Here is a 12,609-nt window from a genome sequence, read left to right on the forward strand (position 1 = left end):
ATCAAAACAGTTTATGATATTACAAATCATCCTCATAGGCCCCGCCCCTAAAATCAGATGTTCAATGAGCACAGAGAAACTTTCCACTTTCAGCAGAGGAATGTGAAAACATCCTTCTAGAGTCAAACTCTGCACAGACAGCATTCAAACAGCACACTGTAGGAACAGGATCAAACACTGATTTTTGAGTGGAGGGGGACTTTTTCTTGTTTCTTGTTTTCTTGTTGAGAGAGGGCCCCTCTGTCAAAATCAAAATGTAATACATGAATAGGCCTATCTCAGTTGATATTATGCCTATATGGAACATTTGTCAGTACATTTCTTACTTAAATGAGCACAAACTAACAGACGCACAGCAAACACGGGGCAAGATAGTATTCAACTGGAGAAATACTGGCTGGTTTCTGGGTCTCTGGCCGGAATGGGCTGTGGGCACTGCTTCAGCTGAACGCCATCCCAGCTCCTCCACAATCAACATTCAATGGCGCTCATATGTCAACTCTTTATATGGGCCCATATTCCCACAGATATTTTTTTCAGTCATTTGAGGAGGGGACCCTGGCCATAATACATCAAGACCCCTACTATTTTTAGACTGGGGCCTCGTCCTAATTGGCATCCTGCACTGTGTCATCCTCTGAGTCTGCACTAAAATCATATTGACAGATGCAGACCTGTGGTGTTCCCTGTTGCTCGTTCCCCTTGTTAGAGTTACCCTCTAATAATATGGTAGAGCATGACTACACATTAAGAGCATCCTAGCTAATAATCAAAACGCTAATTTATTTAACAAGACCATATCGTATAGCCAAAAAATAGTAAAACGCCATTCTGGTTAAATTATGCAACCTTTATTCACAAAACGGTACACAGTTAAACTTTACACAAGCTTCTTTTGGTATCTGTGCTTTGGCAATTACTTATCAAAGTCATGTGGCTGCCAGTTGAAATGTCATCTGAGGGAAATATGTTTACAGGTGTTTTGTTTTTTTTGGCCTGTCATGTAGCCAAAAACACAAACTGTCATGCAAAGAACATGAGTACAAGACACTGGCATATTACAAGGCACAATTAAACACTGTTCATACTGTAGAAAACTATGTCACTTCAGACTTTACTTCAGAATTACTGCAGACCTTACATATTCTATCACAGTGCATTCGATAAACAAACATTCTTCACATTCATCTGTGCATCACAGGTTTGGCCATCAATAAGTGATGACTTAAAGCATTACAAACAGCAAAACATTTTGGAAATTACACTTATTTGCTTTCAAGTTTTATATATATATATATATATATATGAGTTATATTTTGTTTGTTTAATTCATACAAACTGTAACTACAAAAATGACTGGGAGTTACATGCTGGATGTCTTCTCATTTAACTCTAAAAGAAAGCAAATACGCTTATTTCTCAAAATGTCTAACTAGTCCTTTAAGTTTGTCCTGAGGGTGGTGTCAGAATGATGAGTGTCATTTTGCTATCTAAATTCAAAAGGTTTATGTGTAAGTAATCACTTTACAGAAGAATATGTCAGACTCAGCTTGTCCGGCTCATTTAATGTTTTATCAGCTGTATTTGACAGATATTTCACTCTGGACCGAAGTTCACCCACATACACACAGACTGACCCATAGTAGCATCACCAGAGCTGTGCCGCTAGCATTCACTGTTAGTTTACACTGTTAGCTTATACTGCTCCCTACATCATTCCTGTTTGGCATTAGCCACCCTCCTACTCCAGGCAGAGGTGGTTTTTGGGCTGCTTACATCTTTTCGCTCAGCGGAGTCAAACTGATTTTTATTTATTGGTATGAAGGCTGAGATAATACAAAAAATGATTCCTTGCACCCCAGTTGGTACAATTTTTTTATCTAAAATTCCTTCAATTTAAAATCCATATGAATTCAAAAACCCTGTTCATCTCTTCATTCTACTGAAATGGTATGTCCCTACTACTATGCAGGGACTCGTCTGTATTTTGGCTTGTTTAAGAAAAAGCCAAAACAATGAAAGCCTCATTATAACTTGAAAACACAGAACAGATTTTGATTCAGATTTTGTCCTCATGCACCCCAAAGTTGTTGTGTTACATACTGAAAGAAGACACTGTAGAATATACTTTCAGTAGTCATAGACACTTCATAGAAAAATGGGGAGGGAAGTATATTGACCTGTTGATTATCACTAAGTAAAAAAATCCATAAAAAGATTGACTACAAATTGTTTGTAATCCATTATTTTCACGGCTGTGTATCATTGACTTTTCTAATATATAATGTTCATGTTACACAAATGTAAACATGGATAATGACACAGATACAGTTCCAGATTGTTTTACAAATGAAAAACAAAAATAATGTACACAAATTAAAATAAAATATGTCATATCAGACAACCATTACATGTTCGGTCATGGGTACATATATCTAAATATGATAGCAACTGTTTTAAATACTTACATAAAAGACAGTCTGCACACAAAATATGCAAATTCACTTGCAGAGTGATAAAATAACCACCACAGCCCTCTTCTTTGATGGTTCAAAGTCTATTGTACAGTTGGTGTATCTGGAAGATTTGGCAGAAAAACACAAAGATGGACCAGTTTTCTCATGAGTAGTGAGTTACTGGCATGTGTTGTAGATCTGGATCTGTTTGTTGATGTCACTGAGGATGGCTTTCATCTTGTCCTCCAAGCCATCCAGCTGACGAGCTTTCCCCTCCAACCTCCTCTGGTTCTCCTCATAGTTTTTCTCCAGCTCTGTGGGAAGCAGGAATTTCAGGAATGGTTACACAGCTAATGTGAGTCATTTTAAAGTCATTCAACTTGATGCACGTGACCACCAGATTCTTTTAAATAGACTGAAGGAAAACATTGGTCTGTCTAGTTTTTAACCATCTCTACCAATCTCTCTGCAATAAAGTTCTTTGTCATTTCTCAAAACACTATAAAATAACCTGTGTGGTTCCTCAAGAATCAATTTTAGGGACACAATGTTTATATATACTGTATATATATGTTACCCTTGTCCTCCAAAGGCACGGCATCTCTTTTTTTTTTCAAGTTTTTATTTGGGCTTTTTTTGGATTCGAACCATGGGCAGTTGCAGCAAGGACTCAGCCTCGGTATATGGGTCGCCAGCTCTACCCACTGAGCTAACCGGGCACCTGGTCTGTGGTTGATCTTAGTGGCAGCACTGCTGTGACCCTATAGGACAAGCAGTTTAAATTGTTTTGTTTGCTGTTTCTATTTTTAAATTAGTCTCCACAAGTTTATATGTGCAATGCGTTTTCATCAGCTTCAGCGTCAGTCACCTGTAAAGTGTTTAGAATTGCACTAACCTGCATGAAAGGTGCTATACAAACACAGTTTGAATGACTACCTCCGGAGTCCGGACTTGAAACTACAGCTTTAGGCTCAACAGTTGAGCTGCAGTCATTATCTTCTGTCTCATGTTTGTTCATTTTAACCTGCATCTTAAATAGCTTATGCTAATATCAATAGTAAAATATAATTTGATTCTTTGGACTCTACACATTGTAAGAATTGTGTCTTTCAAATAATAAAGTCATGCTTTCCTTATGCCAAACAAATGCAAACACATTTGTCTATGTCTTCAACTGCACACACATAAACACACACACACACAGATATTAATAAGCACCTGCTAGTCTCTGGAGCTTGTTCTGGGCATCTCTCAGTAGTTCCTTTGCTTCATCTCTGAGGCTCTCTGCCCGTTTCTTCGCATCCTTCACTGCCTTGGCCTTCGTATCAACCCGCTGCTGCACCTCATGGTATTTATCTGTCAGCTGGCCATCTAGAATCTGAGCATTAAGACAGCAGAGAGGTTTTTAATACCAGCTGTGCATGTTTTTAAAGAGACATACACACAGACACACACCTGTTTGGCTTCGTTTGCCTTATCTCGTGCCATGGTGGCTGTCTCTTCGGCTCGGGCCGCTGCCATGCTGTTGTTGGCACGTTTGGTCTTCAGGGCATTGATCTCTTGTCCCAGTGTCCCGAGGCGGTCCATGGCATCATTCAGGTTCCTCTCACTATTAGATGTCTCCGACTCAATCTGAGGACAGCAGGCACAGTGAACTCTGACCCTTCAGAAATATTACTGTTACATTTGCTTTTGTTGGATTAAGCACTGTGTTTTCATTATGTGCCAGGATGTGATGTCTCAAAATTGAGTCCTGGACATTGATGTAATAACCTCTATGTGTGTGTGTGTGTGTGCTGAATGCACATTGAACATCATTTTGCAAATGACACTTTTCATGTTAGGCATAGCATGTTTTTCCCCCTCTTTTTTTGGTTGGCTACCTGTGCCAGTCGGGCCTCGGTGTCCCCAATGTCAGCTTTGGCTCTGGCTATGGCCTTCTCTGCTGATGTCTGGGCATTCTTAGCATCCATCAGGGCCTGTTTCACTGTCTCTGCTGTGGTCTTCACCCCTTCAGCCCGATGCCTTAAAAATAACATTGTGTTACTGACAGTGAACGCTTTTAGTGTTGATGAATAAATATGAAACCCTCTTTGTTAGAACAAATAATTCTGTACCAATACATTTGTTCTAAGTGTGACTCTATCCTGACTACCTTGCCCTCTTGGCATCCAGCAGCAGTTGCTCAGCCTTGCGGACATCATCCTGCGTCTGCTCCAGGATGGCGTCCACATTCGAAAGACTGCGAACCCGTTCCTTGATTTCATCAGCAAGATGTCTGATCTGGAGGGGTGAGGCAGGGATGGAGAGCTCCAACACACGGTTCGCCACTGCCTCGATGCTGTCTGGGTCTGCGCCCTCCTCTAAGAGAACGAGAAGTGGCAAGGTTGACATAGGAGGGCAGCATGACTTTTCTACAGGTTCTTGGTTATCTTGTACATGTAAAATATATGTATAGCATAAACCCAGCAGACTCACGAGTAAGGAAGTCTCTGATCTGTTTGATGAGGTCTCTCAGGTCATTGTTGGAGCGCTCCACTTTGTTCTTGGTGGCGGTGGCTTTGTCCAGAGCAGCTTGAGCTTTACCCTTGGCCTGCTCTGCCTTGCTCTTGGCCTCTGCCACCTGAATGAAAGGCAGAAATGCTTATAGAGGACACAATATACTGACAAATACAAATTATTCACCATAGGTGCAGTCTTTACTAGCCTTCAGTCACCTAACTCAAGAATCATAAATAAAGTCTACTGGTTTAGGTTTAGTGTGCCCACTTTCACTGAAATCTGTTTTGTCTAAGTGCACATACGTCCCAGAACTTTAGGAGTGTACTGTAAAGTCTGAGCCCACACACAGGCACGAAAAGAAAGTGAACAACTATGGATGTGAATTAGTGTGAAACTATACAGTGTAAAGTAAAACTTAAAAACTTAAAATGCCTGCATTACTGTAAAATCACAGTGGCAAATATCTAATTAAAAAACTCTAAAAAGAACTGCAAGGGATTCCCCTTAATCTGGAAAACACTTGTAAATAAGATTCAGACAGAAATTCCTGGCTGCATTCCATTTGGGTCTAATGAGAAGTGGACAAAAAGCCTTTTCTGCCTCCAAAGATTTTCCCTCTGTATTTAAAATTGCTGTACAGACCCTGTTCCAGAAATGTGTTGAAAAAAACCAAAACATCATTATTAATTGTCTATCCTAACAAATGCTATATATTTTAAACAGTTGAAGTCCAGTAACTATAATTCTCATAGGCCTCCATACCTTGGTAAAGAGTCCCTCCACCTCTCCCATAGCTTTATTCAGCTCCTTCTCTGCGTGTTTTGCTCTCTCCAGAGCATTGTCAGCTACTGCTACAGCGCCGTTACAGTTTAGGCCTCCACAGTGACGGTTCCCTTCATCATCACGGCAACCTGCACCCCCACAAGGACTTTCCTCACAGGGAGCATCACCCGGTGCGCCGCAAACCTGTTGAGAACATGTAGTTTGTTGGTTGTATGGAAATGATCAGGTGCATGTGTGCCAGACACGACTGTCCCGCAAAGCCAAACAACACGTAACAACAACTTTGGTCAATATTGAGTTAAGACCAGAATGTGACATTTTGTTGTCTCTTTTAGTATCTAAACATTTCCCCACAATATGTACTGTAAAATATCTGTGAAAACACTGTTTAAAAGTGTCACAGAGACAAGCAGCTAGAAAGGTAAAGCAAGAGAGCTATAAAGCGAAAGCTAGCCAGTGATATAGCCGAGACTGGTCGTAGCTAAAGCTAAAACTAATTTACTTAGTTGTTAAACTGTTGATAATCCAACATCTTCAGTTTGCTATCCCAGTACAACATTATGGAAAAAGTCCCCAGCTAAACTCCTGCTGGGGATACACCCCAAGCTCAGTGTACAATCATCATATTCCATATTAATATTCGTGTGAATAGATGAACTTCTATTGTTTGCAATTAAGCAACATTACCTGTAATATTTGTAAAATAAAGTTTATTGTTTTAAACAAACTGGCCAGCTGAATGAAGATATGTTCTTTGTGGATACTGTTTTCCCTTGAAGGCTTAAAAAGGAATTTTATCTGTTATTCAGTGAAAATCCATTTCAGTGCTATTGTAATTACTTCTCTTTCCCTTTGTATGGCTGTAGAAAACTTAAAATCAGTGTTAACAGCTTCTTCAAATAATGAAGAATGTGCACAAACCTTCTCATTGATCTTCTTCATGTCCAGGCCCTGTGCTCTGGCATTGAGGTCTCCAAGTGCACGCTTGTTAGCTGCATTCTTGCGGTTGAAGTCGTCCTTCTTGGAGGCGATGAGGCGCTCGGTACGGCGGCGAGTGTCTGCAGATTGGCTGACTGTGCTGGGCTTGGTGGTTGTTGATTCATTGGCACGCCGCTCTGCATCACGCGACTTGTTGTAAGAGCTACGGATGCTGTCGTAAGCACCTAGAGGGAATAGTAGGACGAAAAGTAAATTTTCACTTAGCACAGTTCACTTTAATCGAATTGATGCTGAACTAATTTTTTAGGATTACTAGGGATTACAGATTCTCTACTCAGTGATAAAAAGGGGGAGAGGATAAAGAATAATAATGCTGCATGTGAGTTGAGGAAGTTGAGTAGGAGAAAGTGAAAGAAAGCTGACAGCAGCAGAAAGTGTGAATAGTTGAATAATGAGGATTCTTTTTCTCACCTAGGAAGTTGGAGTTTTTTAGGACATCCAGTTGGTGGTGTAGCTGCTCTGAAGTGAGGTTTAGTTCTTTAGCCTCTCTCTCCAGAGCACTCAGCTCCTTGCTTGCCTCAGAGTTGCTGTCCTGGACAATGGTTAGGTCTCCTTCCAGGCGGTTCAGGGTGTCAGTGGTCTCACCGATCTGCGCTCTGCAGGGCAAGACAAGCAGTTGTTGAGGGATGTACATTGTAATCCTGATTCCACGACCCCCATCAAGTATCACCATTTGATACTGTTACCTTATGACACAGTAAAAATTATGACTATATAAATATTTTCATATAGGCTGTACCTAAGATCTTCAATAAGCTCCATTAGAGTAGCGACTGCTGCAGCAGTGGCGTTGCGTGCGTTGACAATGCCCTGAGCTTGTGCCAGTTTCTCCTCCAGGTCTCTAAAGGCCTTCTCATAGGCCCCAGTAAGCCCAGTTGTCTGAATCTCATGGGCACGCTCTGCCAGAGTCTTGGTACGCACTGCCAGGTCCTGGTAATGAGACAAAATTGTGAAGAGAAAGATTGTGGTTGACTCTTAATCAATCAGTTATTCAACAGGGTGAAGATTAAATGCCCTTTGCATGACACTGCACCTGCACAATGCGATCCCAATCCCCGAAACACTGGTGACAGGGCTGACAGTTGGGGAACTGGCCGGAGAAGCCTCTGGCACACTGATCACAGCGGACACCCGACACCCCCTGCTGGCAAACACAGTGGCCGGTTACCCGGTTGCACTGAGAGGTCTCAATGCCTCGCCAGTCACAGTCGCAAGCTGGAAGGGGAGAGAGGGAGAAGGGGGGAGTGTGCAGTGAACATGGAACAACAAGACTTACTGTATAATGACTAAATATAATTTGTTTAAACTAAAGGTATCTTTGTTAACTGCAAAACAGAGTGTGCTATTTATTGATTATGAGGCTGCTGTAAGGCCTCTTACTGGTAAGTTGTGTCACTGTTCTGAAATGAACCACGATCAGAATTCTAATAAAATGCTCTAAAACATTTATTATCTTAAATATGGAATGCAATCATTTGCATCTAATAGTTCTTCATTTTCAAACAGTCTTGGTTATTCTGAAAATAAAATGCATGACATACTCATTATTTGAAGCTACTAAGTCCACTGAGAACAGCCTGTGTGCATACTAACTTCCACACCAAGTGCTCAAGCTGTAAAGACTGACAATTACATATTGAGGTGGACCGCCAGTCCACGCCTTTTTACTTGAAAAGTTTACGAACTTTTTTTGTAAACCGTGTCACAGCTCTTGTCAATCAGATTTATTTGTCTTTTTAATATGGAGTAGATATCTCCAATATATCTCAATTCCCTCTGAACACAGACATAAATTTGTTATATTAGGGCCTGCACTGGAGCAGTTTTGCAATGCATTCTAATTTCTACCTGTTTCCCCTTTTCTTTACCTGTTTTTGCTACTGCTGTAATGTCACTGAATAAACTCCTGTAACAGTAGCTAAAGCATTTTAGCAGACAGTTAACGCTAACCAAGTCCTAGCTGATGCTACCTATAATGTTTTAGTTTAGTTTGACATTATGAGAATATAGACGTGGCAGTTATTTTTATTATTATTTTTCGTCTTTCTGAATTGTTAATAGTTGTTGAGGAGGAGTGCCTGATGAACTAATGTACTATCTACTGCGCAACCCACCTCTCAGCCAGAGCAGCTATAAAGCCAAAGAGCACTTCACTTTTGCATCAAACCCTTTGCTGTCTTTATTATGCTCACCGCAACTACACCATTTCCCCAAAAGCATGTATTGTGTCTTAATGTTCCTAACCTCTGCACTGTGTCCTGGGGTCTCCCCAGTAGTTCTCCTGACAGTCTGTGCAGGTCTTCCCTCCAAAGCCGTCACGACACTGACACTGCCCAGTGAACTGCACGACAGAAAGTGGATAGGTACAGATAGATATAGAGCCATGGCACATCCATTTCTTTTGTTCCTGCCAGTATGAATATATTTATACTATCACGAGATTATTTGAATGTATTCAGATCAGAGCATTCCCTACCTCATTACATGAGGAGGTGACGGAGTTGTTGGGATCACAGCCGCAGGTTTCACAGCCCTTCCCGCTGGCCAGGTTCCAGTGGTTGGGGGCGCAGTGGTCACATGTCAGACCTATGACATTTGGTAGACACTGGCACTGCCCTGTGGTACGCTGACACACACAGTCCTCACGCTCCATACACTGGCTGCGTTCAGTACCCAGGAAGTTACACGTGCACTCTGAAGGACAAATAGGCAAAAAAACATGCCATAATTATCATAGTCCTCTTTTTTCATTAACATGAAAGTCAATCCTTTTTTGGGGGGGGCATTTTTTCGATGAACTCACTCCTGCAGTTGCGCCGAGAAGCGTCTCCAAAATAGCCGCTCTTGCAGATGCCACAGTTGGGGCCCTCAGTGTTGTAAAGGCACTTCCTGCACTCTCCGGTTTGCCTGTCACAAGCTACCATGTCTGACATATCTATGTTGTTGTTACACTGGCATGGTTGGCAGCGTCCTCCGGGCTGAGAGGGGTTGCCGTAATAACCGGGGGCACATTCCTCACATCGGGCACCTGAATCGGGAGAAAAAGAAAAAAGAAAAAGGAACAAGAGTTACAATAAGAAGGGAGGGGAAGGAGGAGATATAATAGTTGCTGCTTTTATGAGAAATGAAATATATTTGCAGTAAGCATGGGTGAAGTCCAAGCTGTTTTTAGGGTGTATGAAACAGCAGGAAGCAGGAAACTTGTGCATTTACAGCAGTAGAATCAACATGTAATCTTGTTTCAACAAAGTAATGAGGACCCTCCTTATAAGATGGGATTTTGTTCTAGATTGCAACTACAATATTTTCCGTGGATACTTCCATTGCATGAAACAGTCAGTCTAACATGGCAAAGCATGAATATTATTATATTAATACAGCATGTTACTAGAATCAGTTTCATTACTCATCATCACTCATTGGGGTTGGGTTAACTGGTTCTCATTAGTCACGTGTCTTTGTCATCAGACCCTTCTTCAGTAGAATATGCAACACATTACTATACTTGATTACATAATAGACTATAACATTAGACAAGAGTCATTTACGTTTCATGATTTTGTCATGATGTGTGAACGGTATGTGTGAAAACATCTGATAAATTTAAATCAGCGGTCAGTTTAAACTTTTTGTTTCCACAGGCGATAAGTTGTGCTGCCCCTGATTTGGATTAAGTAGCCTAGACCTCTACTCTATGCAAAAGAGAAGCAGCCAACAGGACACCTCATCTCTTGAAACAATTGGCACTACCAAAATGCATTGCATAGACAATGAATGGAAACAAAAATGAAATCAAACAAAATGACTGATATTTGTGGACAAGTACTATCAGTCTGCTTCAAGAAATTCCACAGAGACAGATATAACCACTATGGACACACCCCTGTCCTATCCCACACTGTGTAGCGTCTTGTGTTTGGTTAAATCTGTACCATATCTTTCATAAACTACTGCTATATACTGTACCCTACAGCTACAACAATAGTCAGGCAGAGTACTGGATTCTTTTGCCAGTGAACCGTTCGTTTTGTTGTTTTCTTTCACTGTTTCCCTCATACTTGGCATATTTGAATGTAGAAGAAAAAGGAAATTAGAGAAAGAAGGAATGAGAAGGTGGGGAGAGGTGAAGAGTAGGGCTGGCAGAGTAAAAGCTGAAGTACAGGGAGGATTAGATGAGAGCGAAATAGAAAAAAGAGAAAGTTGGATGAAGGTCAGGAATGAAAGAGAGGGGACGTAGATTCAGTGGTGAGCAGAAAGAGGTAAAGTTGGGTAGAAAAGTGTAATCAGCTACAGTTTTCTTCGAGTTTTTACAGTGATTTTCAAAAGTACAGGTCGAATGAGGTAATCGACCTATACTTTGGAAAGTCACTGCTCTCCGTTGTGCTTCACTTGAAAAGCCAGGCTGGTAAAAAAGGAACATCAGTGTACATACCAAGTTTTATGGCTATATTGTTGTATCAGTACAGCTCCTTTTCAGCTCTACTGAGAACATTCACGCAGCCCTGGTTCAAATCTTCTGTCAGTATCATTTTAGGGACAATAATTTGTTCCTTTAGTGCCATATAAAACACTGCAGTCACAGAAAAGTATTTGAAAGAGTATTCTTTGAGCCAGGCCTCACACATGGGCAGGAGTGCACTGTGGCACAGCAGCACTGCTGACGGGAGGGGTGCTGAAGCCATGCATGGGTAGGATTGGTAAAGTGGAGGGTTGGTGGTAGAGGATCGGGGAGGAGGAGTGGGAGGGACGGGGGTCAACCATCATTACTCACGCTTAAAAATGGTCACCCCGGAGCGTTTAACAATCCCTGTGCCAGTAATACAGGGGAGGGAGGAAATGACACAGGTTACCTTTCACTAGAGCCCACTGAGAAACATCATTCTTATCTCATTTGAGTTATATCCTTTGTCTTGTCATAAAGTAGAAGATTGAAGTTTTATTACTAATATTTTTCAGAAGTGCTCATAAAGATGGACTCTGCTAGACTGGTCTGCTATTAGCAATGGGTATTCATAGTCCCCAGAGGATGACTCCTTTCCTTTAGCATCTTTGTGATGTGTGCCAATTAGCTGATTAGCAGCAGAGCAAGCTAAAATGATACACTAATATGGTGAATATGATAAACATTATACCTGCTAAAGGATATCCTCAGAGCAGCTAGTGTGGCTGTAGTTTAAAGGTCCATCTCAATCAGTGAGGTTATTTATACTGTAACATCAGCTCTTTCTTAAACAGAACTCCACTTAGCTACAAACCATACTAATGATGAACTAAAACTAAGTGAGAAGAAATGTCACTACCCAGTTCTATAATGTTCAGGTGTTCAACAGGTGTTCACAATGTCACAGGTTCTGTAGAAAATGAATCACCCTCTTTAGTTACAATGAATTTCTATGTTAAATTTATTGTAACTACAGAGACATGTGGACACACCGATGACTTCCTCAGCATCACTTTCTGAGGACAAAAGGAGACACAGAGCAGAAAGCAAGGGCTATTGGAAGAGGGAGGAGAACAGAAGAAAATGCAGAGACAGAGCAAGAGTACAAGCATCGTCTGAGTTTCACCTGTGTAACCCTGGTTACAGTTGCAGATAATTTGTCTGTTGCGGTTGTCCTGGTAACAAGAAGCAGCAAAATGGCGTCCACTGTGGGGCCCATCTGGACAGGGGCATGGACGACACTGACCACTGGACGCTTTGCCTAAAACTGGGTTACCATAGTAACCGTTGGCACACCTACAGAAATGACAGAAGGGTTTACTCAGTTAAACACTTGTGATTAAAGGATTGAGCTGGAATGAGGAATATGCAAGAATACATGAGTCTACATTGAGTCTAAATTGATTTAAAGCTGTTCCATAACTACAG

At 41.3% G+C, this 12,609-nt stretch overlaps 1 protein-coding gene across 1 annotated transcript in view; it reads right to left on the bottom strand.

Annotated features, from left to right (window-relative positions):
• Positions 1 to 829: 829 nt before the first annotated feature.
• The window catches only part of lamb2 (laminin, beta 2 (laminin S)), a 47,203-nt gene continuing 35,423 nt past the window's right edge, over positions 830 to 12,609 (bottom strand). Inside the window, exons 21-35 of the mRNA XM_051425328.1 lie at positions 12,308 to 12,477; positions 9,544 to 9,768; positions 9,217 to 9,434; positions 8,985 to 9,081; positions 7,774 to 7,955; positions 7,480 to 7,670; positions 7,152 to 7,336; positions 6,663 to 6,904; positions 5,721 to 5,924; positions 4,935 to 5,079; positions 4,612 to 4,819; positions 4,340 to 4,481; positions 3,912 to 4,088; positions 3,675 to 3,834; positions 830 to 2,770 (exon numbers count right to left, since the gene is read on the bottom strand). Coding sequence (XP_051281288.1) covers positions 2,634 to 2,770; positions 3,675 to 3,834; positions 3,912 to 4,088; positions 4,340 to 4,481; positions 4,612 to 4,819; positions 4,935 to 5,079; positions 5,721 to 5,924; positions 6,663 to 6,904; positions 7,152 to 7,336; positions 7,480 to 7,670; positions 7,774 to 7,955; positions 8,985 to 9,081; positions 9,217 to 9,434; positions 9,544 to 9,768; positions 12,308 to 12,477 — 2,683 coding nt within the window. The 3' untranslated portion in view covers positions 830 to 2,633. The remainder of the gene's footprint in view (positions 2,771 to 3,674; positions 3,835 to 3,911; positions 4,089 to 4,339; positions 4,482 to 4,611; positions 4,820 to 4,934; positions 5,080 to 5,720; positions 5,925 to 6,662; positions 6,905 to 7,151; positions 7,337 to 7,479; positions 7,671 to 7,773; positions 7,956 to 8,984; positions 9,082 to 9,216; positions 9,435 to 9,543; positions 9,769 to 12,307; positions 12,478 to 12,609) is intronic.

The sequence above is a fragment of the Dicentrarchus labrax genome, unplaced genomic scaffold, assembly GCF_905237075.1.
Source record: "Dicentrarchus labrax unplaced genomic scaffold, dlabrax2021, whole genome shotgun sequence".
Lineage (NCBI taxonomy): Eukaryota > Metazoa > Chordata > Actinopteri > Moronidae > Dicentrarchus > Dicentrarchus labrax.